The sequence below is a fragment of the Erinaceus europaeus genome, chromosome 13 (assembly GCF_950295315.1).
Source record: "Erinaceus europaeus chromosome 13, mEriEur2.1, whole genome shotgun sequence".
Taxonomy (NCBI): domain Eukaryota; kingdom Metazoa; phylum Chordata; class Mammalia; order Eulipotyphla; family Erinaceidae; genus Erinaceus; species Erinaceus europaeus.
Window position 1 is genome coordinate 85,745,517 of NC_080174.1, and position 27,890 is coordinate 85,773,406.

At 41.0% G+C, this 27,890-nt stretch overlaps 1 protein-coding gene across 5 annotated transcripts in view; it reads left to right on the forward strand.

Annotated features, from left to right (window-relative positions):
• The window catches only part of PDE4B (phosphodiesterase 4B), a 651,743-nt gene that overhangs the window by 460,167 nt on the left and 163,686 nt on the right, over positions 1 to 27,890 (forward strand). For 4 of the 5 annotated variants that reach the window (XM_060206363.1, XM_007528234.3, XM_060206364.1 and 1 more), the window contains one exon: positions 12,748 to 12,942. In XM_060206363.1, the coding sequence (XP_060062346.1) occupies positions 12,748 to 12,942 (195 nt within the window). Of the gene's footprint in view, positions 1 to 12,747; positions 12,943 to 27,890 lie in introns of those variants that run through there. The other variant, XM_060206365.1, reaches the window with a different exon arrangement.

The following is a 27,890-nucleotide window of genomic DNA, read 5'->3' on the forward strand; positions in this document are numbered from 1 at the left end:
GAAGTGTAGTCCAAAGAAGCAGTAGCTGACTTCTGCCACCTGCTGGCTCTCTCTCTCTCTCTCTCTCCTCTCTCTCTGCCCAGTGCAGGCTGGCTTTACATGGATTCCTGGTAGTAGAAGACACTAGAAAAGAAGATGTGGGGCAGAAAATACTCCTCGGTTTATTAAAAAGAAAGAAATAAGATGCCAATAAACAGATACTGGTTTTCCCCTTCTTAAGTGTGCATGGCAAGACGTCATCAACTCAAACACTGTAGTCAGTGATTTGTCTTGGCAAGGTCCTTCCATTCAGGGAGAGAACAACAGTGCTCTTTTTAAAAAAAAAAAAAAAATTCTTTTTTTGCGGAATTAATGCTTTACATTTGACAGTAAATACAATAGATTGTACATGAATAACATTTCTCAGTTTTCCATATAACAATACAACCCCCACTAGGTCCTCTGTCATCCTTCTTGGACCTATATTCTCCCCCCTCCCAGCCACCCCAGAATCTTTTACTTTGGTGCAATACACCAATTCTAGTTCAGGTTCTACTTGTGTTCTCTCTTCTGATCTTGTTTTTCAACATAGGCCTGAGAGTGAGATTATCCCATATTCATCCTTCTGTTTCTGCCTTATTTCATTTAACTTGAATTTTTCAAGGTCCATCTAAGATGGGCTGAAAATGGTGAAGTCACCATTTTTCATAGCTGAGTAGTATTCCATTGTATATATATACCACAACTTGCTCAGCCACTCATCTGTTGTTGGACACCTGTGTTGCTTCCAGGTTTGGGCTATTAAAATTGTGCTGCTAAGAACATACGTGTATACATATCTTTTTGGATGGGTGTGTTGGCTTCCTTAGGATCTATCACCAGGAGAGGAATTACAGGGTCATAGGGTAGGTCCATTTCTAGCCTTCTGAGAATTCTCCAGACTGTTCTCTACAGAGGATGAACCTATTTACATTCCCACCAGCAATGCAGGAGGGTTCCTTTGACCCCACAACCTTTCTAGCATTTGCTGCTGTTACTTTTTCTGATGTATGACATTCTCACAGGAGTGAAGTGTGTCATTGTCTGACAATCAAAGACTTGGAGCATTTTTTCATGTGTTTCTCAGCCTTTTGGATCTCTTCTGTGGTGAATATTCTCTCCATGTCCTCCCCCATTTTTGGATGGGGTTATTTGTTGTCTAGTTGTTTAGTTTGGCAAGTTCTTTATATATATTGGTTATTAGCCTCTTGTCTGATGTATGTAAAGATCTTCTCCTGTTCTGTGAGGAGTCTCTTGGTTTGGGTAGTGGTTTCTTTGCTGTGCAGAAGCTTTTTAATTTGATGTACTCCCATAGGTTTATGCTTGCCTTAGTCTTCTTTGTAATTGGATTCGTTTCATTGAAGATGTCTTTAAAAATTATGCAGAAAAGAGTTCTGTCAATATTTTCCTCTAAGTATCTGGTCGTTTGTGGTCTAACATCCAAGTTCTTGATCCACTTGGAATTTACTTTTGTATTTGGTGAAATATGGTGGTTCAGTTTCACTCTTCTGCAACCCATTTCTTCCAACACCATTTGTTGAAGAGACTCTGCTTTCCCCATTGAATAGTCTGGGCCCCTTTGTCAAAGATTAGATGTCCATAGGTGTGGGGGCTTACTTCTGGGCTCTCAATTTTATTCCACTGGTCAGTGTGTCTATTCATGTTCCTGTACCAAGCAGTTTTGATGACAAAGGCCCTATAATACAATTTGAGATCTGGGAGTGTGATGCCCCCAGTTCTGTTCTTTCTTCTCAAGATTGTTTTGGCAATTCTATGTCATTTCTGGTTCCAGATAAACATTTGTAGCATTTTTTTCTATTCTCCTAAAAAATGTGCTTGGGATCTTGATGGGGATAGCATTAAATTTTATATGGCTCTGGGTAGTGTATTCATTTTGATGATGTTAATTCTTCCAACCCATGAACATGAAATATCTTGGCACTTTTTGTGTTTTTTTCTATGTCCTTGAGTAGTGTCTCATAATTTTCAGTATACAAGTCCTTCACTTCTTTGGTTAGGTTTATTCCTAGATATTTTATTGTTTTTGTTGCTATAGTAAAAGGAATTGATTTCTGGATTTCAACTTCTTCTAACTTAGTGTTTACATAGAGGAATGCCACTGATGTTTGAATGTTAATTTTGTAGCCTGACACCTTACTGTATTGCCTGATGATTTCCAAAAGCTTCTTGCTGTATTCCTTAGGATTTCTATGTGTAATATCATGTCATCTGCAAATAGGAGAGTTTGATTTCATCTCTTCCAGTCTGTATCCCTTTGATTCCTTCCTCCTGCCTGATTGTTGTAGCAAGAACTTCCAACACTATGTTGAATAGCAATGGTTATAGTGGCAGCCCTGTCTTGTACCTAATCTGAGGGGAAATGCTTCCAGTTTTTCACCATTGAGTATGATGTTGCATGTAGGTTTTCTATAAATAGACTCCACTATCTTCAGGAATTTTCCATCTATTCCCATTTTTTGTAGTGTTTTGATCATAAAGGGATGTTGTATTTTACCAAAGGCTTTCTTTGTATCTATTGATATGACCATGGGGTTTTTGGTCTTGCTTTTGTTGATGTGGTGGATCACATTGATTGATTTACATATATTAAACCAACCCTGCATGCCTGGGATAAACCCCACTTGGTCATGATGAACAATCTTTTTGCTATACTGCTTTATCCGGTTGGCTAGAATTTTGTTCAATATTTTTGCATGTATGTTCATCAGAGATATTGGTCTGTAGTTTTCTTTTTTAGTTGTGTCCCGGTCTGCTTCTGGTGTCAAAGTGATATTGGCTTCATAGAAGCTGAAAGGGAGTATTCCAGTGTCTTCAATCTTATGGAAGACTTTTAAAAGTAAAGGTCTTAGTTCTTCTTTGAAGGTGTTGTAGAGTACATTTGTAAAACCATCTGGTCCAGGACTTTTACTTTTGGGAAGGTTTTTGATAACTGTTTCAATTTCATTAGCTGTGATGTGCCTGTTCAGGTTATCTACTTTTCCTCTTTACTTAGTTTTAGAAGTTTGTAGGTATCTAGGAAATCGTCCATTTCTTCCAGGTTCTCTAGCTTGGTGGCATATAGTTGTTCATAGAAGCCTTGCATGATATGTTGAAAATTCTGTGGTGTCTCTTGTGATATCTCTTCTATAATTTATGATCTGATTTATTTGGGTCTTCTCCCTATTTTGTTTTGTGAGTCTGGCTAAAGGTTTGTCGATTTTGTTTACTCTTTCGGGGAACCAACATTTACTTTTGTTGATCTTTTGTATGGTTTTCTTATTTTCAGTGTTATTTATTTATGACCTAACTTTAGTGATTTCTGTCCTTCTGGTTGCTTTAAGGTTCCTTTGCTCTTCTTCTTCTTCTTCTTCTTCTAGGCCTTTAAGATGTGCAATCAGGCTGTTTATTTGTGCTTTTTCTTGTTTCCTAATGTGTGCTTGTATGGCTATGAACATCCCTCTCAGTACTGCCTTAGCTGTGTCCCAAATGTTTTGTTAGCTTGTGTCCTCATTTTCATTGAACTCTTGAAATATTTTGATTTCTTCCTTTCTTTCCTCTTTTACCCAGTCGTTGTTAAGTAGTGTACTGTTGAGCTTCCACATTTTAGGACTCTTACTAATCTTTTGTTGATTGTTAAGTGTTAGTTTAATTCCACTGTGGTCTGAGAAGATGCTTGCGATGATTTCAATTTCTCTTGAATTTGCTGATGCTGTCTTTGTGACCTAACGTATGGTCTGTCCTTGAGAATCACCCATGTGGACTTGAGTAAAATCAGTATTCCAGTTCCTTGGGATGAATGACTCTGAAAATGTCCAGTAGTTCTAGTTTATCTATCTCCTCAGTTAGCTCCCTCATGTCTTTATTGATTTTCTGACTGAATCATCTGTCAAGTTGAGAGAGTGGGGTGTTGAAGTCCCCTACTTTGACTGTGTTGCTGTTAATATATTGCTGTAGCTCTTTTAGTATAAGTTTGATGTATTTAGATGGCTTCTCATTGGGTTCATAGATGTTAATAATTGTTAACTCCTCTTGATTGACTGATCCACTGAGCATTAAGTAGTGTCCATCCCTACTTCTTTTTAAATTTTATTTATTTTAAAGTCTGTCATGTCAGATATGAGAATAGCTGTTCCTGCCTCTTTTTTGTGGGCCATTGGCCTGTATGATAGTTTTCCATCCTTTCACTCTGAGTCTGTGCTTGTGTTCTTGAGTTAGGGTTTCCTGTAGACAGCATATTGTTGGGTTGTGCTTTCTCATCCATCATCCTACTCTGTGCCTTTTAATAGGTGAATTCAGGCCATTGACATTTATTGATATCAAAGATTGAAGATATTTTAATGTTATTCTTATAGAGATTTAGAGAGTTCTGATATTTGGCCTATTTATAGTGGTCTGACTAGTTATAGGAGACCTTTCAGAACTTCTTTCAGGGCAGGCTTGGTGATCGTTGATTCTTTCAACTGTTGCTTGTCTGAGAAGGTTTTTATGCCTCCATCTAGTCTGAATGAAAGTCTAGCAGGATACAGTAGTCTTGGTTGAAAGCCTTTCTCATTGAGCACTCGATAGATATCTTGCCATTCTCTTCTGGCCTGTAGTGTTTGTGTGGAGAAGTCTGCTGCTAATCTTATGGGTTTTCCTCTGTAGGTGATTCTTTGTTTTACTCTTGTAGCCTTCATGATCCTTTATTTATCCTTATTCCTTTCCATTCTAAAGATGATGTGTCTTGATGTCTTTAAGTCTGGGTTAATTCTGTTTGGAACCCTCTGGACTTCTTGAATCTTTATGTCTTTGATCTTGTCTAGACTAGAGAAGTTCTCAGCTATTACATCCTGAAGAATGCTTTCTTCCCCTCCCTCTCTTTCTTCCTCTGGTAAGCCAATAATGTGCATATTGTTTCTTTTGAAGTCATACCATAGGTCTCTTTTGTTGTTTTCAGTATCTCATAATCTCTTTGAGATCTCTTTCTTCTTTTTTAGCTGTCTCTAATTCATCCTCGAACTTGCTAATTCTGTCTTCAGCCTCATTGATTCTATTCTCTCTCCCCTCTGATGTTTTCTGGAGTTCATTTATTTTGTTACCCTATTCTGATACTGTTTTAGCTTGTTCAGCTAGTTATGTTCTTAGCTCAGCTATTTCAGCTTTCAGCTCTCTAATAACCTTGAGATGATTAGTGTTTTCTTCCAGAGTCTCATTTGTTGTTTCTGTATTTCTGATGACAATTCTTTCAAACTCTTTACTCACTCCTATGATTATTTCCTTAACTAGTGTTTAGATGTTGACCTCATTATTTTGTGCTTCACCCTTTGGGAAACTTTCACAGCTAGACCGCCAAGGTATAGATCTTCTCCTGATTAGTTCTCCTGGTCCCCTGGTTTCAGCACAGGGCCTCCCTGCCACTGCTCCAGATTCTGAGGGCAGTAGCAATGGAGACTCACAGTTGCATTTGGTGAGTCTCAAGGGAGTTTTCTCCTCCCTTCAGCAGTCTTTTTGTTGGTGAAATAGACTGGAGGTGGTGTCTCAACTGGTATACTGCTGAACTGTTAACAGCCACTTAATCTCTCTGTAAGCTCTTCTCTGTCCACAAGCCACAGGTGTTTGCACTCACTGCTGATTTGGTAGGTTCCTGAAGTTTTTCTACTTCTGTCTTGTTGCGGTGGTCTCCTTTGGTATTCCTAGTTGACCTGGGAGAGGAGACAACAGTGCTCTTTATTTTTAATTTTTACATCATTGTTCCACACATCATCACCTTAATGAATGCCACATCTCTGTGGATTCTTTTGAAGGAGAGAACAGACACCTGTTATCAGGATTTGAGATAATGACAGTGAGGTAAGAAGTAAGGCATAGAAGCATTTCAAAGTAAATTTCAGGGGTTATGGTGCACTCAGGTTCAAGCCCCTGGTCCTCACCTGCACAGGGAAATCTTCACAAGTGGTGAAGCAATGCTGCAGGTCTCCCTCTCTCTCTCCCCCCTCCCTCCCCCTCTCCCTCTCCTTCTCCTTCTCCTTCTCCCTCTCCTTCTCCCTCTCCCTTTCCCTCCCTCTCTCTTTCTGTCCTACCTCCTGCACTCTCAGCTTCTCTCTGTCTCTATACAATAATAATAATAAATACTATCAATATTGTTTTAGGTCTTTTGATGGATATAAGCAGCCCATTCACTTATAGATATGAACCATAGTCAAATATCCAGAAAACTTGTGAGTGGCATTCTTTCTTCATTTACCTGAAATGTCTTGGTTACACTAAAGATACCAACAGCAGCATTATTTTAACTAATAAGCCAGTGGCGATAGTTCACATGGTAAGACTCATGCCTTACCATTACTATGCCTGGGTTCTGGCTTCACATGGGGATACCATGGGTGGTATCAACAGAACTCTGAGGATGGTGTAGCAGTGCTATGGTGTAGTCACTTTTCTTCTAACCCCTAACTTATAAAAAGGAGAAGGAGAAGGAGAAGAAGAAGAAGAGATTGGGCTCAGGATACTGTTGAGTGGTAGAGTTTAAGCGTGAGGTCCTGAGTTCATTTTAACCTTTTCTGAGGTTGAGGGGGGGGTGGGAGAGAAGGAGATGGGAAAGGAGAGGGAGAGAGAGAGAGAGAGATATGAAAGTAAATATTATGGCAAACTGGGAAAATGCTTGAGAAAATTATGGATGAACCATGAAGTAGACTAGGGAGAATGATAATTCTGGAAACTGTGTCATACATAAAAATCACTTGTGAAAAAAAAAGGATCAAGATCTAACTCTACAGGGAAAGATCTTATTAAGAAGGAATAAACCTAAATTTCTAAGAATAGTGGTATTATTTCTCTGCTCTCCATCTCTTTTATGACATTCTTATTTTATAATAATTTTAATATTAAAGGGGCTTAGAGGTGAAATGAATGTCTTGATTAAGACAGAGGCAAAGACCACCCTAAATAAATAATGACCTCCAATGTGTCTGTTTCTAATTTTTCTGATTCCAAAGCCGTTCTAATCAGATTTCAGCCTGTGTGGTATCTTCATCTGGCTGGTTAAGTCTATCCTCAGTCTTTCCTTGCCCACATCCCTCCTCCCACCCCGGATCTGTGGGACATATTGTGATGTCTGCCGGTTAATTTTGCTGTGACTGGGGCCGCTGTCTGGTTGGTGATTCATGTTTGTTCCTAAGTTATACATCTGTGTTGGTTGCTTTGAAAAATTGCCCCAGGGAATATGAAAGGCCATTTGTCTTATTAAGACTGCTTCTTTGCACAGGAGAATTCTTCCCTGGCTTCTTCTAAATTCCAGAAAACTCCCCTGTGAGCTCAGGCAGAGTGGAGAAGAAAGAAAACAGAGCCATCGGGGAAGCGCATGGTGAAAGTTTTGGTGTCTAGTTCTTGATCACCCGGCATAACCCCAGCACTGGGATACTGACCCAGGGGACAGAATATCTTGGGATGTTTCCTTTAAGATTCATGCCTCATGGGTTTACTGTCTGCCCATCAGGAATGCTTCTAGCAGAAAAGTAGATGGGGTAACCCCTGCTGGAAACCCTCAATGGAAAAAGTTCTGAGAGTTTGGTAGGCCCACCCACTTGGCACCTTTTCTAAGGTTTCAGTAGAGATCCACACAGCAGAGATATTCATGGCCTGAATGACTGGTACCTCAAAGGCACTGACCAGATAGGTGGACATAGGCCACAGTACTGAAGCAAGAGAGCGCCCCCTGTTTTAGACACCAATCCCTTTAGCAACTGGTCACCACAAGTCTAGCAGAATCTTGAAGGTCTGGGGCAGAGGGTGGACACCAATAATTGCAAAAATATTTTGCTGTTTTTATTTTTATTTTATTTCAGAGCTTATATTCCTCTTAGCCTCTGTACCATCCCATCTTCACCTCTAAAAATTCTACTTTCTTATTTGGGAGCTACTCTCTGGCCTGATCCAGATTTCTGGTCCTCTTCCTTATTCTGACACAATCTTCCCAGACAATACTTTTAGCCCACCTGCACTTTTTAACTGTCCGGCCCATGCAAAATTAATAAAGTCATGGGTCCATCAGAATATACCTAAAATAGACTTCCTGGCTTCTTTTAATATGAAGAGCCCAAATCTCACCTGCTGTACTCTGACCTTTAGGTTTCTAATTATTAAAAATAAATCGTTCTGCTTTATATATCTTAATACTTTTTAGCCACCAAGTCACAGATGCTACCATGACGCCAACCTGACTTCCCTGGGCAAACCTTACCAGCGTGTCCTGGAACCTCACCTCCCCAGATCCCTACCCCACTAAGGAAAGACAGAAACAGGCTGGGCATATGGATCCACCTGCCAACGCTCATGTCCAATGGAGAAGCAGTCACACAAGTCAGACTTCCCACTTTCTGCTTCCTATAAAGATCTTTGTTCCATACTCCTAGAGGGATAAAGAAGAGGAAAGCTTCCAATGGAGGGGATGGGGACACAGAACTCTGGTGCTAGGAATTGAATGGAATTGTATCTCTCTTACCCCACAGTCTTGTCAATAATTATTAAATCATTAATAAAATAAATTTTTTTAAAAGTTCCACCTTTTTTGTCTGTGAGAGTTCAGACTGGTTCCACAGGAACTGGGTGGCACAAAGTCCTTCCGCCACAAAGGACCTCTTTGTGTTGCAACTAACAACACAACTAGCCTAGATCTCCACTCATGGCAAGTTTGCAAGCCAGCCTTCATTTCATTCTCACTTTGCTGCAATGTATTTGGTTTATAATATAACTCAACCTCCAGGCAGGCTGGTGTACAGGCTGGTATGTGTGAATGGTTGCCCGCCTGCTGGCTTGCCTACAGTCTTTGAACAGCAGCCCCGTCCTGCACCATTAGCCTGCTGTGAGATTCTATCTGCAAGGCCTTGAAAGCCCAAACACATAGCAGATTGTTATGGCTTTTCCTTGTCCTTTTAGCCAGAGATTTCCACTTGCTGCTTTCTATCAGACCCCTGGGGATTGTGGGTTAGCTATGAGCAGTTTCTCAGAATGGATTCCAGGGAAGCATTATAACCCTGTATTCTCTCATTTTTTCCCCCTGTTTCATGGAAACCTAAAATTTTATATGAATTCTAGCCCTGAAGGGAAATTGTACTTAGTTGTCCAGTGAGTCTTTCTGGACCTTGGTGATAAGGGATGTCTGAAGTTGTCATGATGTGATTTGCAAGAGTTGGCTCTTGGAATTCTTGTTCTGTACGTGGCTAACCTATGACCTTAAGCCAGATATTTAAAATCCCAACTTTCATCTTCAAATGTAGAGCAGGCTTATACTTCACAGAATTGTTCTGGGGGGTAAATAGCATAATAGGTAAGAAAGCAATTGAAGAAATTTAGGCAAAATACACTCTGAGAAAGAAGCTTATAACAGTTTATGAAAGAAAAGAGCTAAAAATATAGTAATAGAATGGTGTCCTCATAATTCACACCAGGGTAGGGAGAGAGCAAACAAGACAAGATCTCTACTGTTTACACCTGTATATTCATTCATGACAGCTGACTCAAGTGATTCTGGACCTGAGGCAACTTTCTGGAAGTGAGAGAGACTAACCAGAATTCTTAGGAACACATTATTAATTATTATTATTGTTATTATTATTATATTATTACTAGTGATTTAATAATGATCAACAAGACTGTGGGGTAAGAGAGGTACAATTCCATACAATTCCCACCAACCAGAGTTCTGTATCCTTTCCCCTCCACTGGAAGCTTTCCTAGTCTTCATCCCTCTGGGAGTATGGACCCAGGGTCTTTATGGGGTGCAGAATCTGGAAGGTCTGGCTTCTGTAACTGTGTCTCTGCGGGATATGGGCGTTGACAGGTGGATCCATACCCTGAGCCTGTTTCTGTCTTTCCCTAGTGGGGCAGAGCTTTGAGGAGGTGGGGTCCTAGGACATATTGGTGAGATTGTTTGCCCAGGGATGTCTGGTTGGCATCATGGTAGCATCTGCAACTTGGTGGCTGAAAAGCATTAAAATATAAGGCAGGAAATTTTGCTTAACAATTAGAAACTTAAAGTTAACAGTATAGCAGATGAGGTTTGGGGTCTTCATGTTGGAAGAAGCTAGGAAGTCTATTTTAGGTCTATTCCAAGGGGCCTATGGCTTTTACTAATTTTTGCCTGGGCATGCCAGTTAACATGCAGGTGGGCTAAAAGTATTTTCTGGGAGGATTATGTCAGAAGAGGACCAGAAATCTGGATCAAGGCCCAGAGTAGCTCCCAAATATGGGAAAATTATATACATACCACTAACTGGAAACCCCATTGATCTGACCCAGGGCCGATGTCTATCCATATTCAGCACAGGAGCCTGTGTGACCTCTGCATCCCTGTAGGTCTGGGCTCACAGTCCATGGTCATGGCTTTGAACATTCTGGGCTACACTCATTTCAGGACCCATCTTCGTCGAGTGGCAGAGTATGTTGATCCAGCTTCCCTTTGGAGAATGGGGCAGTTTCTTGTTTTTTATTATTATTTTTATTTTATTAGATAGAGACAGTCAGAAATTGAGAGGGAAGAGGGTGATCAAGAGGGAGAGAGGCAGAGAGACTTCTGAAGCCCTGCTACACCACTTGCAAAGCTTTCCCCCTACAGGTGGGGCTTGAACCTGGATTCTTGAGCATTCTAACATGTGGGATCAAACAGGTGTGCCACCACCCAGCCAAGTGGGGCAGTTTCTATTACTGTTCTACATTGAGGGCAAGATATTGTAGAGGCCCACAAGAGGGTTTATTATGATGTTCCCATTGGAGATGACCAGTGACCCTGGGGACCTAGTCAGAGAGTACTGGGATCCCCACATAGATATGATGGGCCTAGACCTATAACAGATCCTTCTTTTTAAAATTTTTTTTAAATATTTATTTATTCCCTTTTGTTGGCCTGGTTGTTTTATTGTTGTAGTTATTATTGCTGTCGTTACTGATGCCATCGTTGTTAGATAGGACAGAGAGAAATGGAGAGAGGAAGGGAAGACAGAGAGGGGGAGAGAAAGATAGACACCCGCAGATCTGCTTCACTGCTTGTGAAGTGACTCCTCTGCAGATGGGGAGCCGGGGGCTCGAACCGAGATCCTTAACACTGGACCTTGTACTTTGTGCCACCTGTGCTTAACCCTCTGCACTACCACCCGACTCCCTAACAGATCCTTCTTAGGGACACTTTTGCTAGAGCCTTTTCATATATCCTCTTTCCAGAGATGAAGCTTTATTGCTTTGGATGGTAATTGGTATGATCAAATTAGTGCAACTTCAGTGTTCACTCTCTGAGATGTCTTCCCAGCCCTTTTGAGCAGGTGAATGAAGTCATTTTCTCTTCTTTAACTTGTATGTGACCTGGGCCTTTCATCTATTGGGGTTGTGGATGTCTTCAGGATAACACTTGGTCCCCTAAACATTGTAAAATGTGCATCTTGTATATTTCACGAGGCTGTGAATGTTTAGGGCAGGAAGAAGTCTTCCAGTGAGGATAAGGAGGGCTTATTCTAGCTCAGCGTCTGACACCAAGCTTGTTCCTGGACACTCTGTCGAGAATTGCTTATTACCTCAAAATTGCATTGTATGTGGCGGTTATTCTGAATCTGTCAAGGTTATTCATGTCACTGAAAGGCCAGTGGATTTGACTCTTCTTGGATTCAAACCCTGGCTCCAGTATTTGCTAGTGGAGAACTCAGGTAGATGACTGACAATTGGGGGGGGGGGTTTCCTTTGCAGATAATGAGAATAGTGGGGATAAGGCAGTGGCACACCTGGTTAAGTGCTCACATTACAGTGCACAAGGACCCAGGTACAAGGAGGAAGCTTCCTGAGCAGTGAAGGAGGGCTACAGGTGTCTCTCTCCCTTTCTATCTCCCGTTCTCATCTCAATTTCTTTCTTTATCCAATAATAAATAAAGAAAATATTTAAAAAATGAGAATAATGATAGCTGCAACTCAGGTCTCTGTAGAGGATTAAAACCACAGTGGCAATGTTCCTACTCATGACCACAGAATGTGAGCTCAGATCTACAGGATGCAGAGGTCACATAGGCTCCTAAGCTAAATATGGGCCCCAGATCACATCAGATCTATGGGGTTTACAGTCAACAATATTTATACCCCTTACCCATATTAGGGAGCTACTCTCTTCCCTGATCCAGCTTTCTGGTCCTTTTTCTAGCCATGATATCTGCACTATTCCAGCCCTTAGGTCCATGATTGGTCAACAATTTGTTTGGCTTTGTATGTTAACTCTCTTTTCAGCCACCAGGTTCCAGATGCTACCATGACCATGACACCAATCATACTTCCCTGGACAGACAACCTCACCAATGTGTCCTAGAGCTCTGCTCTCCATAGCCCTTCCCCACTAGGGAAAGAGAGAGGCAGGCTGGGAGTATGGATCGACCTGTCAACGCCCAGCCCATGTTCAGCATGGAAGCAATTACAGTAGCCAGGCATTCCACCTTCTGCATTCCACAATGACCTTGGGTCCATACTCCCAGAGGGATAAAGAATAGGAAAACTATCAGGGGAGGGGATGGGATACAGAGATCTAGTGGTGGGAATTGTGAGAAGCTGTACCCCTCTTATCCTATGGTTTAGTCAATGTTCCCTTTTTATAAATAAAAAATTAAAAACCACAAAGGATGATATTTCATGTCAGGCACCTGACTCTCAATATAGGTTGGATGCCTTCCTCCACACTTCTCCTATGACGAGTTATTTATTTGTTTTTTGTGCTTTCTCTTGAAGCTTTGATGTGGAAAATGGTCCATCGCCAGGTCGAAGCCCACTGGACCCCCAGGCCAGCTCTTCCTCTGGGCTGGTGCTTCATGCCGCCTTCCCAGGGCACAGCCAGCGCAGAGAGTCCTTTCTCTACAGATCAGACAGCGACTATGACTTGTCACCAAAGGCCATGTCAAGAAACTCTTCACTTCCAAGCGAGCAGTAAGTACAAGCTCTATCTGACTTGTGTTCTCTCGCTCAGCACATCTTGAGCCTAACACAGCAGCAGCCACAGCTGTTTCCCTTTTGGCTGTGGTAGGAGAGCAGGGGCAGAAAAAACCAACAGGAGTGGGAGTGACGCTGACCTCGACCTTAAGGGCACAGCTGACATAACATAAAACGCTGGGAGCAGCGTGAGTTCTCACAGCCTCAGGCACAGTCTTCAGTTTACATCTGCTATGAACACATTATTATTTTTTTTTAATCACGTTCCTTTAATGTTCTTTTTTGTTTAAAAATACCTTTATTTATTTACTTATTGGATAGAAACAACCACAAATGAAGAGGGAAGGGGTAGGTAGAGGGAGAAAGACAGAGAGACACCTGCAGCCCAGCTTCACCACTTGCGAAGTTTTCCCCCTGCAGGTGGAGACCGAGGGCTTGAACCTGGATCCTTGTGCAGGGTAACAGGTGCCCTCAACCAGGTGTGCGACCACCTGGCCCCATTTCTGTAATGTTCTACTTTGCTTTTTTTTTTTTTAAGTGAGATGTGAACCTTCACACTGCTTGCAAAGTGCACTTGAACTCTCTGGGACATGTGTCATTGGTATGAGGCCGGAGTGGAGAAGAACCATAGTAGTTGGTTAAGGCCATCTTCTCTGTGGCTTTTGCTTGGTGACATTGAATAAGCTGTCACCACATATCCGTGTCCCATCTCTGGAGCCTTAACACAATGCCTACTTGTTGCCGGGTTCCTTGGTGTGACAAAAAATACTTTGCCACCTGTTCAGTGCAGCTCATGTCACACTTTTGCTACTTTTGATTGTAGGTTGTGCATTTTGATCTAAAGAACAACAAGTGTGTTGTGCTCTTCGTTTATTCAATTTCTGAAAGCACCTAAAGTTGGATGCTGAAACCCATGCCTTACGAGGCTTCCAGGCACACATACAATGGTTTTTAACATCATAACTTATAAAAGTATCAATAGCGTCCTAGTATCTCCAGCATGGAAAAATTCCAGCAGTCTTCCTTCTGTAACTAGAAAGAAAGCTGAAAGGAGCAGGCAACACTTGAAAGCTTACAGCGAGAAAATATTCCCCGGGCCAGTTGTGCCAGCAAATATGAATATAAACACCCCTGCCCATGATTTAGTGGACCCAAGGTGAGGTGATCAGTCATTTTGCAAGAATTTTCTGAATCTCCATGTGTCCAGAAGTGTGTCAGTTTTGGGGGTAACAGATAAACAAGACAGTGGGAAAGTTTATTAAAATATATATGTTGTGTGGGGAGGCAACAGTTTAAAAGGAAGTGTTTTGCAAATCCTTATCCTGAGCCCAAGTGTATTTACATATGTTTTTTCAGTCTCTCTAACACTCCTATCAGGTAGTTACTGTTAGTATCTCTACTCTGTAGGCGATGAAACTGAAAAATTAGAGAAACTTGCCTCTCTCTCATGACTGTATGTAACAATATATTCCAATGGACTTTTGTCTTCTCCTCACCTAGGTTCTTCAAAGTGCAAAGTTTAATCTCTACTACTCAGTAGAAAAACTCATGAATTGAGAGTTAAATACCTGAGGCTTGAGGAGAATGTGATCTCATTTCTTTAGACTTTGAAGAGCCACAGAGTTTCTCTTCCATCAAGAGAAACTCCTTTCTTTCTTTTTTTTAAATTTTTTTTTATTTAAGAAAGGATTAATTAACAAAACCATAGGGTAGGAGGGGTACAACTCCACACAATTCCAACCACCCAATCTCCATAACCCACCCCCTCCCCTGATAGCTTTCCCATTCTCTATCCCTCTGGGAGCATGGACCCAGGGTCATTGAGGGCTGCAGAAGGTAGAAGGTCTGGCTTCTGTAATTGCTTCCCTGCTGAACATGGGCGTTGACTGGTCGGTCCATACTCCCAGTCTGCCTCTCTCTTTCCCTAGTAGGGTGTGTCTCTGGGGAAGCTGAGCTCCAGGCCACATTGGTGGGGTCTTTAATCCAGGGAAGCCTGGCCAGCATCCTGGTGGCATCTGGAACCTGGTGATTGAAAAGAGAGATAACATACGAAGCCAAACAAATTGTTGAGCAATCATGAACTCTAAGCTTGGAATAGTGGAGAGGAAGTGTTAGGGAGGTACTCACTGCAAACTCTAGTGTACTTCTGCTTTCAGGTATATATTTTGCAGTAGTTTATGGATACGTGTGAAGATATGCTCTCTCTCACAGAAACTGGTGTATATCTAGGTTTTGGGACTTTGTTAGAAAGTGAACCACCTGAGATGAAATTAGAGTGTACTATTAAAGGAAAGGTCTCACCCGAGTAATGAAGCTGAAGGGTTGTCATTCCACACATGAAGTCTCTGGACACAGTCTGAGGTAAAGCATGTTGAGGTGGCAATTGTTGTGTTGGTTAGGTTGTGATCGGCGGATGCAATATTATTTGGTATGGATTGGGAGAGGCATACGGGAAAGTGGGCCCTATCCAAGGGTTCCAGGACTGGGGGAAGTAGGGGCTCTATAGTGGAGATGTGAGGTTCCTGCTGTCTTAGGGTTCAAAAAGACAATTGATAGTTAATGTTATCATCACATTATTTGGTAATTGGGTTAACATTGAAAAGTCCTTTTGTTAGGGTTTGCTGTACAGTATCCAGTATCTTGTATGTAGCTGTGCTATTGGATGCTTTTAATCTACTTGGTCTAGGCTTTTGAGAGAGTCCGCATATCAAATACACAGCCTATATATTTAAAACATTCAGTTTGTGTTTTGAAAAACTTTGAGACATACAATTGATTTTCCCCCTCTCATATTAATTAACTACTGATTTATATGTCTACATTTTGCTAGGAGTGTACATAAACACCATTCCCACCACCAAAAGACTGTGACCCATGCCTCCCACCCACTTCCACCCCCCACTGTCCCAGGAAGCTGCGTGTCTACCCCTCACCACAGGGTTTTTACTTTGGTCAGGTCCTGCTTTTAGTTTCCCTTTCAGATCTTCTTAGTCATCTTCTGTTGATGAGTGGGATCATCCCATACTCATCTTTATCTTTCTGACTTAGCTCACTTAACATAATTCCTTCTAGCTTTGTCCAAGATGGGTCAGAGAAGGTGGGTTCATTGTTCTTGATAGCTGCATAGTATTCCATTGTGTATATATACCACAGCTTTCTCAGCCACTCATCTGTTGTTGGGCACCTGGGTTGCTTCCAGGTTTTAGCTATTATGAATTGTGCTGCTATGAACATAGGAGTACACACCTCTTTTTGGTTGGGTGTTATGGAGTCCTTGGGGTATAACCCCAGGAGAGAAATTACTGGATAATATGGAAGGTCCATGTCTAGCCTTGTGAGAGTTTTCCAGACTGCTCTCCACAGAGGCTGTACCAATTTACATTCCCACCAGCAATGTAAAAGGGTTCCTCTGTCCCCACATCCTCTCCAGCATTTGTTGCTGCTGTCCTTTTTGATGTATGCCATTCTTACAGGAGTGAGGTTAATTAATTAATTAATTTTAATTAATTAATTAATTAATTTGCATTTCTCTGACAATCAGTGACCTAGAGCAGTTTTTCATATGTTTGTTAGCCTTTTGGATCTCCTCTGAGGTGAATGTTTTGTTCATATCCTCTGCCCATTTTTGGATGGGGTCATTTGCTTTTTTGGTGCTAAGTTTGCTGAGCTCTTTATATATTTTGGTGATTAGGTTCTTGTCTGATGTCTGGCATGTGAAGATCTTCTCCCATTCTGTGAGGGGTCTCTCTGTTTGTTTAATAGTTTCTTTGGATGTGCAGAAGCTTTTCAATTTGATGTAGTCCCATTGTTTTGTTTCTGCTTTAGTCTTCCTTGCAATTGGGTTTGATTCATCAAAGATGTCCTTGAGGTGTATGTGGGAAAGTGTTTTACCAATGTTTTCCTCTAAGTATTTGATTGTTTCTGGTCTGACATCTAGGTCTTTGATCCATTTGGAGTTGATTTTTGTTTCTGGTGAGATAAAGTGGTTCAATTTCATTCTTCTGCATGTTACAACCCAGTTTCCCAGCACCATTTATTGAAGAGAGCCTCCTTTTTCCATTTAATCCTTTGGGCCCCCTTATCAAAGATTAGATGTCCATAGGTGTGGGGATTTATTTCTGGGCTTTCAATTCTGTTCCACTGGTCTGTGTGCCTATTTTTGTTCCAATACCATGCTGTTTTGATGATGATGGCTTTATAATATAGTTTAAGGTCTGGGAGTGTGATGCCTCCATTTCTGTTTCTTTTCCTCAAGATGGTTTTGGCAATTCTAGGTGTTTTCAGGTTCCAGATAAATGATTGTAGTGTTTGTTCTATTCTCTTAAAGAAGCTTTGTGGAACTTTGATGGCTTTTGCATTAAATTTGTATATGGCTCTGGGGAGAATATTCATTTTGATGATATTTATTCTTCCAATCCATGAGCATGGGATATCTTTCCATTTCTTGGTATCGGTTTCTATTTCCTTGAGTAGCAACTCATAGTTTTCAGCATACAAGTCTTTCACTTCTTTGGTCAACTTTTTTCCTAGGTATTTGATTGATTTTGCTGAAACAGTAAGTGGGAGTGATTTCTGGATGTCTTCTTCTTCAGATTTAGTGTTTGCATAAAGAAATGCCACTGATTTTTGTACATTGATTTTGTAGCCTGATACCTTGCTATATTGCCTAATAACTTCCAGTAGTTTTCTGCTGGATTCTTTAGGTTTTTCTATGTATACTATCATATCATCTGCAAATAGTGAGAGCTTGACTTCTTCCCTTCCAATCTGTATTCCTTTGATTTCTTTCTCTTGCCTGATTGCTATGGCAAGAACTTCCAATACTATGTTGAAGAGTAACGGTGACAGTGGACAACCCTGTCTAGTCCCCAATCTGAGGGGGAATGCTTTCAGCTTCTGTCCATTGAGTATGATGTTGGCTGTAGGTTTGCTATATATAGACTCCACTATCTTGAGGAATTTCCCATCTATTCCCATTTTTTGTAGAGTTTTGAGCATGAATGGGTGTTGGATCTTGTCACAGACTTTCTCTGCATCTATTGAGATAATCATGTGGTTTGTGGCTTTGCTTTTATTGATGTGGTGAATGACATTGATTGACTTACAGATGTTGAACCAGCCTTGCATTACTGGGATGAATCCCATTTGGTTGTGATGAACAATCTTTTTGATATGTTGCTGTATCCGGTTGGCCAAGATCTTGTTTAATATTTTGGCATCTATGTTCATCAGAGATATTGGTCTGTAGTTTTCCTTTTTTGTTCTGTCCCTATCAGCTTTTGGTATCAGGGTGATGTTGGCTTCATAGAAGGTGGAAGGGAGTATTCCTGTTTCTTCAATCTTATGGAATAGCTTAAGAAGTATTGATATTAACTGTTTCCTGAAAGTTTTGTAGAATTCGTTTGTGAAGCCATCTGGTCCAGGACTTTTGTTGTTGGGGAGATTCTTAATAACGGTTTCAATTTCTTTGTCTGTGATTGGTGCATTTAGATTTTGTAGTTCTTCTTGGTTCAGTTTTGGAAGGGCATATGTTTCTAGGAATTGTTCCATTTCTTCCAGATTCTCTAGCTTGGTGGCATATAGTTCTTTATAGAAGTTTCGCAAGATTCTCTGGATTTCTGTGGTGTCAGTTGTGATATCTCTTCCATCGTTTACAATTCTATTAATTTGAGTCTTCTCTCTTTTTTGTTTGGTGAGTCTGGCTGGGGGGGTTGTCAATTTTGTTTAATCTTTCAAAGAACCAACATTTGGTTTCATTGATCTTTTGTATGGTTCTTTTATTTTCGATGTTGTTTATTTCTGCTCTAACTTTAGTGATTTCTGTTCTTCTGGTTGCTTTAGGGTTCCTTTGTTCCTCTTCCTCTAAGTCCTTGAGGTGTGCAGTAAGGTCGTTCATTTGAGCTTCGTCTTGGTGTTTAATATGTGACTGTATGGCTATAAATTTCCCTCTCAGTACTGCTTTAGCTGTGTCCCAAATATTTTGATAGGTTGTGTCTTCATTTTCATTTGTTTCCAGGAACATTTGAATTTCCTGCTTGAGTGAGTCTCTGACCCAGTGGTTCTTAAGGAGTATGTTGTTTAGTTTCCAAATTCTGTGACTTTTAATAATTTTCTGTTTGTTGTTAAATATTAGTTTTACTCCACTGTGGTCTGAGAAGATACTTGGGATGATTTCAATGCTCTTGAATTTATTGATGCTGTCTTTGTGGCCTAACATGTGGTCTATCCTTGAGTATGTGTTATGTGGATTTGAAAAGAAGATGTATTCCAGTTTTTTATGGTGGAGGAGTCTGAAAATGTCCAAGAGGTCTAGTCTGTCAATCTCTTCATTCAATTCTCTTGTATCTTTATTGGTTCTCTGCTTTGTTGATCTAAGTGTGAGAGTGGGGTATTGAAGTCTCCCACTATTATTGTATTACTGTTGATGTATTTTTGAAATTCTTTCAGTAGGTGCTTAATGTATTTAGATGGTTCCTCATTGGGTGCATAGATGTTAATAATTGTTAAGTCTTCTTGGCTGATTGATCCTCTAATCATTATGTAATGTCCTTGCCTATCTTTTATTACTTTATTTAATTTAAAATCTATCGTGTCTGAGATGAGAATGGCTGTTCCTGCCCTTTTTTGTGGTCCGTTAGCCTGTATGATAGTTTTCCATCCTTTCACTTTAAGTCTGTGTTTATCTTGTTGTGACAGATGGGATTCTTGCAAGCAGCATATGATTGGGTTATGTTTTCTGATCCATCCCCCCACACTGTGCCTTTTGATGGGTGAGTTTAAGCCATTGACATTTATTGATATTATGGATTTAATGTATTATAGTGTCATTGTTAAAAAAATTTTTTTTGTTTGCTCTGATATATTGCAAGTATTATAGTGATGTTCTTGTTTATAAGAGGTTTTTTAGAACCTCTTTCAGGGCCGGCTTGGTGATGGTTGCCTCCTTTAACTGTTGTTTGTCTAAGAAGGTTTTGATCCCTCCATCCAGTTTGAATGAAAGTCTAGCAGGATATATTATCCTTGGTTGAAACCCTTTTTCATTCAGGGCTTGATAGATATCTTGCCATTCCCTTCTGACTTTTAGAGTTTGAGTGGAGAAGTCTGCAGATAATCTTATGGGTTTTCCCTTGTATGTGACTTTTTGTTTCTCTCTTGCAGCCTTTAGGATCCTTTCTTTATCCTTACTTCTTCTCATTGTGACTATGATGTGTCTTGGTGTCTTCAGGTCTGGGTTGATTCTGTTTGGTACTCTCTGGGCCTCTTGAATCTTAATATCCTTTCTGTTATTCAGGTCTGGGAAGTTTTCTTCTATTATTTCCTCTAGAATGTTTGCTTCCCCTTCCTCTCTTTCTTCCTCTGGCAGGTCAATTATATGAATGTTACTTCTTTTGAGATCATCCCATATGTCTCTGTTGTTGTTTTCAGTGTCTCTCAATCTCTTTTTAAGCTCTTTCACCTCTTTCTTCATTTTCTCTAACTCATCCTCTGTCTGACTAATTCTGTTTTCTGCTTCTGTTAGTCTGCTTTCCCTTGCCTCAGCTTCTTTCTTCATTACAGCTATTTCAGATTTCAGTTCTCTAATTGCCTCAAGATAATCAGTATTTCCCTTGGGGGTCTCAACTGTTGTTTCCCTAATACTGCCATTCCTTTCCTCCAATGTTGTTTTCATTTCTGTGATTAATCAGTTTATTATTGCTTGCATAATTTTCTTATCTATGGTTACTTCTGGCTGATTTGTAGTTTCTTCTGGACTCTTGTCTTCATTCATTGGAGTAGAAGTTTTATTTGTTTTTGATCAATTATTTGTTTTTGTTTTTACCCATGTTTTTGATTTATGTGTTTCTTTTTTTTATGCTCTGTTGTTCCTCAGTTGTTGTGTCTTGAGTACAAGTAACACTGTACTAAATACCTTTATGACAATTGCACTCACCAACCTCAGGAATTACAGTAGCAACTGAAGCAAGTATTGAAGTAGTTTAATCGTTACCAGTTAGCCAAACAATTTCTCCAGTCTGTGAAAAAATAGTAACCAAATCCCAGTGAAGAAAGAGAAAAGAAAGAAAGGATAGCAAGAATAGACAGTTATGCAAATCTACTATCCACTGTATATTCTAGGGGTAACAAGAGGGGAAAGGGAACTAGAGCAGAGATACACACATAGAGAGTCCACTCTGAGTCAGATTTCTTCCCCAAAATAATTCAGAAAGGCAAAGAAGAAGGAAGAAGTGTATGATAAGATTTAAAAAAAAGAGAGAGAGAGAGAGACAAGAGAGAGAAAAGGGAAAAGATAAGAAAAAGAGCTGTAATTAAAGAGCAGTGAAAGGAAATTCCCAAATGTGTATCAGTGAATTCAAAAAAGCACACTGTTTGGTGGTGTGGGGGATCCTGCTAGGAGCTGGTCCTCAGGGACTGGTTATGGGGGGGGGGGGGTGGGAAGGAGGTATGCTTGAAAATTAGAAGGGTGGGGGAGATAGCATAATGGTTATGCAAACAGACTCTCATGCTTGAGACTCCAAAGTCCCAGGTTCAATCCCCCACACCACCATAAGCCAGAGCTGAGCAGTGCTCTGGTGTTTTTCTCTGTCTCTCTCTATCTGCATCTCTCTCAAAAATAAAATAAAATATTTTTTAAAAAAAAGAAAATTAGAAGGAAGAAAAAAAATTTTCCCCCCTTTTTTCCCTACTCTAATTCTTAACCCAAATTAAGTTATAGTCACCTCCTTGGTGTCACCGCTAGGACCCCTTATTGGCTGGCCTGCTAAAGGCAGAAAATCCTACCATTTCCAGGAGATGTGGTCAGAGCTCAGCCACTAGCAGCTTCTCAGTCCACCATCTTCCGGGAAACCCCCCCCCCAAGCTTTTTTAAAGGATTTCTCAAAAATGAAAACTACCTCCAAGTCCTTTTGATCCAATGAGAGCTGTACTCAAGATGTCCTCGGATCTGCCCTCAGGTTCGCGGTGGTCCCCAGAGGCTCCCAAGAGAAAGCCCCTGAGCTACAGTGCTCCCTCCTGGTGCGACTGCCCAGCAGCGCTCTGCAACTGGCCGAGGAGCTGCCTTCCCGGGCTGAGAACAGTGTCCGGCGCACCCGCCTTGCCCGCCGCTGCCTGGGAGGTCTGGAGCAGCCCGCCTGCTAGTCCACGCCACCTCTACTCTAATTCTTAACCCAATTAAGTTATAGTCACCTCCTTGGTGTCACCGCTAGGACCCCTTATTGACTGGCCTACTAAAGGCAGAAAATCCTACTGTTTCCAGAAGATGTGATCAGAGCTCAAGCCACTAGCAGCTTCTCAGTCCGCCATCTTCCGGGAACCCCCCCCGAGAAACTCCTTTCTAAAGGGGAAAAGTAATGAAATAAAATTAATTGGTTCCAAGGCTGGGCAGTGGCGCACTGGATTAAGCGCACATGGCACAACGCACAAGGACTGGACCTGGTGCAAGGATCCTGGTTCAAGCCCCTGGCTCCCCACCTGCAGGGGAGTCACTTCACAGGCATTGAAGCAGGTCTGCAGGTGTCTATCTTTCTCTCCCCCTCTCTTTCTTCCCCTCCTCTCTCCATTTCTCTTTGTCCTATCCAACAACAATGGGAAAAAATATGGCTGCCAGGAGCAGTGGGTTTTTAATTTCTTTCTTATGAAGACCCAATTAATTTTTTTTTTGCCTACAATGTTATTGCTGGGGCTCAGTGCCTGCAATAAAAACCCACTAACTCCCCATGGATAAAGAACTTTGGTGGTGGTGGGGAACCCTAGTATCTTATAATCTTGGAAGTCAGTTTTATTAAATCGCTAATAAAAATGTTTAAGGTTGCCCAGAAAATTCTAACCAAATAAATTTGGGTCACTTTGTATTTAGAATCACAGGTCTAGAGGATTGACAAAATAGTTCCCTTGGCAGAGTGCCTGCCTTACCAAGTGCACACATTAAAGCTCCAGGTTCAAGTCCCTGGTCTCCACCTGTAGGGGGAAAGCTTCACGAGAGGTGAAGCAGGGCTGCAGGTGTCTCTCTGTCTCTTTCCCTCTCTATTTCCCCCTCCCCTCTCAATTTCTCTCTGTCTCTGTCCCATAATAAATAAATAAAAATTATCAGTGACTAAATATACTGATAACAGGGTATATAAAAGTATTTGAATAAAAACATAAGATTCCATTTTGCAAATATTTCAACATTGTAGTAAAATTTCTATGCAAGTGTTGGTTTGGGACTTCCTGTTTCTTAATTCAAGAAGTAGAACTTATATAACACCCAGTTGTTATGGTTGCTCATTTTGTCAGAACCATATGGGACAGTCCAGTTTTACATAGAGTTCTTTACCTAAATGAATGTTCTCAAGACTGTTTATAATAGTGATTGTACATGTAGTCATTATTCTTAGGATGAATTGCTGTAGCGGAAGAATAGTCCTCAAGTCTCTCATCACCTCTCCTCTGTTCTGCTCTACCTAGAGCAGGATAAGGTCTGTCATCTTGACAAGAAGATCCTCATTTTAGGACTGCAAGGCAATCTTTGCTTAGAAACACACGCACACATGGGGATTGGGCGGTAGCGAATCGGGTTAAGAGCATGTGGCGCGAAGCACAAGGACCGGTGTAAGGATCCCGGTTTGAGCCCCCCGGCTCCCCACCTTCACAGGTGGTGAAGCAGGTCTGCAGGTGTCTGTCTTTCTCTCCCCCCTTTGTCTTCCCCTCCTCTTTCCATTTCTCTCTGTCCTATCCAACAATGACGACATCAATAACAACAACCATAATAACTACAACAATAAAAAAAACCAGGGCAACAAAAGGGAAAATAAATAATAATAAAAAATCAAAACACGCACACACACATCAGCACAGTGAAGTCAAGAATTTATTTAAAATGTAAAAATCTGTGCATAAATAATTTTATGGTTATTTCCTTCAAGCAATATTGTCAAGACTAGCTTTTTAAAGACTTTGTCATTTGAGTTCTTTCACAAAAGTGAAAAGAAATGAGACAGGGTGAGTAAGTGAAAAGAACTGAAGAGAAGAGAAATATGAGGAGAGCTCCCTTGGAGGTGACACAGCAGTTAGAGAGCTGGGCTTAGAAGGACGAGGTGCTGAGTTCAGTTCCTTGGCATTGCGTGTGTGCCAGGGTGATGGTCTGGTTGTCTCTTTATTATTCATGATTAAATATTTTAAATAGAAATAGAAAACTAGAGATGACAGTTGCTTTTATCAAACAGACCAAAATAGAACCTTCCAGTAAAGTCAAATACGATTATCACTGCATTACAGAAGAGATTTCAAACATTCCCTAGATATGGTGATGATCTATTTGTTGATCACCATTTCTTCCCTGTGTTTTAGTCTTCTCTGACCCTTCATTTATGCACTGAGGCACCAGTGGAAACTGGTGAAGCCAGTTGTGTTGTCCAGAACTGTGGCGTAAACCACTCTGGACAGTGCTGCTACTTGCTTGCCCACCTGTACAGCCACAAGAAAATCAGATACCTATTTTCTTTTTCTTTATCCCATTTGCAAAGCCTTGTGTAATCAAAAAGCTTTTTAAAAATATTTATTTCCCCTATTGTTGCCCTTTTTTAAAATTATTGTTGTTGTTATTGATGCCATCGTTGTTGGATAGGACAGAGAGAAATGGAGAGAGGAGGGGAAGACAGAGAGGGGGAGAGAAAGATAGACACCTGCAGACCTGCTTCACCACGTGTGAGGCGACTCCCCTGCAAGTGGGGAGCCGGGGGCTCAATCAGGATCCTTACCCTGGTCCTTGAGCTTTGCGCCACCTGCGCTTAAACAGCTGTGCTACCACCCCACTCCCCAGTCAAAAAGCTTTTAAAGACATCATCTGAATGGGGACTAAGTGGTCTTCAGAAAGCTCAGTCAAGGGAAATGAATCCTCAGAACAAAGAGGAAAAGCCTAAATCACAGTCTCGTTAAATATAAGGCTGCTTATAGCTAGACTACCAAAATGTGCAGTGTGGTATTTGAGATTTAGCTGCTGTTACTAGAGCCAGGACCATGTGACACTGACTGTCTTCTAAGTGTCTAGAATATCTTTTAAAAAGGGGCCCATTTGTTGAGCATTTCAGTATGCTATGTGCTATTTAAAGTACTTTGCATATAATAGCTCAGTTAAACCTCATATATCTAATATGCTTAGTACTCTAATTTTATTTTGTTTCTTTTTCATTTATTATGTTTTTATTGCCACCAGGGTTATTGCTGGGCCTTGGAACCTGCATGATGAATCCACCACTCCCAGTGGCCTTTTTTTCCTCTTTTTTTTTAAACCTTCCTCTCTCTCTCTCTCTTTCTTTCTTCCTCTCTTCCTTCCTTCCTTCCTTTATTTCCTTCCTTCCTTCCCCTCTCTCTCTTTCTTTTTTTCTTTCTTTCTTTCTTTCTTTCTTTCTTTCTTTCTTTCTTTCTTTCTTTCTAATTTTGATCAGACAGAAAAATTGGGAATGAAGAGGGAAATGGAGAGTGAGAGAAAGAGAGATAACTGCAGCCCTGCTTCACCACTCAAGAATCTCACACCCCTGTAGGTGGGGACTTGGGGCTTGAACACAGACCCTTGTGTGTGGTATCGTGCTCAACCAGATGTACCACCAGCCGGCCCCATCTTATTTTATTTTCTGAATACATCAACTTTTATTGATTGATACTTTCTTTTTATGTCTGTTATTATCAGAGCGAGACCACTCCAGCTTAATTTTTTTTTCAAATGGGATGGGGGGCAAGGGGGTGGAGATAGAAAAAAAGATCATGGTGCTGAAGCTTTCTCTGTTATAATAGTATTTTTTTTAAGATTTTTTTATATTTATTTATTTCTCCTGTTGTTGCCCTTGTTTTATTGTTGTAGTTATTGTTATTGTTGTTGTTATTGATGTCATTGTTGGATAGGACAGAGAGAAATGGAGAGAGGAGGGGAAGACAGAGAGGGGGAGAGAAAGACAGACACCTGCAGACCTGCTTCACCGCCTGTGAAGCGACTCCCCTGCAGGTGGGGAGCCAGGGGCTCCAACCGGGATGTCCTTGCACTTTGCGCCACATACACTTAACCCACTGTGCTACTGCCTGACTTCCTTAGTAGTATTCTTATGGCAAGGCACGCACTCTCCCAGGTGGGCTGTCTCTTGGGCTCTACATTTATGTGTGGAAGATTTCTTTATTCGTCTTTAATGAGAGATAAAGAGAAGAAAGTCCAGAGAGCTTCTCAGTTGTGGTATATGGCGATATGTAAGCTTGGATTCAGTGAGTGGGACCTCAGGCATGCAGGTTCAGTGATCTGATTCTGAATTGTCTCACCAGCCCTTAATGTTCTCATTTTAAAGATAAGGCTGGCTGGTAACACACCTGGTTGAGTACATGTTACAATGCTCAAGGACCCGGGTTCAAGCCCCAGTCCCCACCTGCAGTGAGATAGCTTTGCAAGTGGTGAAGCCGGGCTGCAGGTGTCTCTCTGTCTCTTTCTCTATCACCCACCTTACCTCTTGATTTCTGGCTGTTTCTTTCCAGTAAATAAATAAGGTTAATTAAAAAATTAAAATATAAGGATACTGGGAGAAGCTGCCCAATAAATAGGGGACCAAAGGTAAAAGCTAGGGGGTATAGGTCATTAGACCATATGTATATTCAGTAAATAAAAAAAGCTGTGACTGAAAATGAAATTTTACATTATTAATAGCTGTTCTGTCTACCATATAGCTATTATGAGGTTGATATACTTTTTACTAACTAATATCACTTTGTTGATATTCGCTAATTTACAGATTTTTATTGTTGTTGTCACAAGGCATAGTTTCACAGTTCCTAAGATAAGTATAAGTACATTTCACACTCAAGAAAGCTATCATTTTGTTCTACCGCAGGGACCTAAGTTCCCAGACATTGATAATCTTTCTTTTAACAGTGGTATACTTAAATTTAATCATTTTGCTAATATTTAATAGTTTTTATTTTAACATGTAAGAATTTTTAGTACTTTCTTACACCAAAGTAAGTAAGTATTATGCTTTGGGGTGGGAGGTGGGAAGGTTCAGGTCCTGGAACATGATGCAGAGGAGGACCTGGGTGGGGGAGGAGGGTAGACTGTTATGTGGAAAACGGAGAAATGTTACACATGTACCAACTACTGTCGACTGTAAACCATTAATCCTCCCAATAAAGAAAAATAAGGAAGGAAGGAAGGAAGGAAGGGAGGGAGGAAAGAAAGAAAGAAAGAAAGAAAGAAAGAAAGAAAGAAAGAAAGAAAGGAAGGAAGGAAGGAAGAAAGGACTTGTTTTTCAGTTAAGACCTACCAGACTTGGTGACTGACTGTGTGGTGAGGGTTAAAATAATTCCAGAGTTAGGGAGTTGGGCAGTAGCGCAGTGAGTTAAGCGATCGTGGCGCGAAGCACAAGGACCAGCATAAGGATCCGGTTCCAGCCCCTGTCTCCCTGGCTCCCCACCTGCGGAGGGGGGGGGGGTTGCTTCACAGGCGGTGAAGCAGGTCTGCAGGTGTCTGTCTCTCCTCCTCTCTGTCTTCCCCTCCTCTCTCCATTTCTCTCTGTCCTATCCAACAATGAAGACATCAATAACAACAACAATAATAACTACAACAATGAAAAACAACAAGGGCAACAAAAGTGAAAACAAATAAATGAATATAAAAAATATTTTTAAAAAAGTTTCAGGGGAGTCGGGCTGTAGCGCAGCGGGTTAAGCGCAGGTGGCACAAAGCACAAGGACCGGCATAAGGATCCCGATTCGAACCCCGGCTCCCCACCTGCAGGGGAGTCGCTTCACAGGCAGTGAAGCAGGTCTGCAGGTGTCTGTCTTTCTCTCCCCTTCTCTGTCGTCCCCTCCTCTCTCCATTTCTCTCTGTCCTATCCTACAACGACAACAATGATAATAACTACAACAATAAAACAACAAGGGCAGCAAAAGGGAATAAATAAATAAAATAAATATTTAAAAAAATTTTTTAAAAA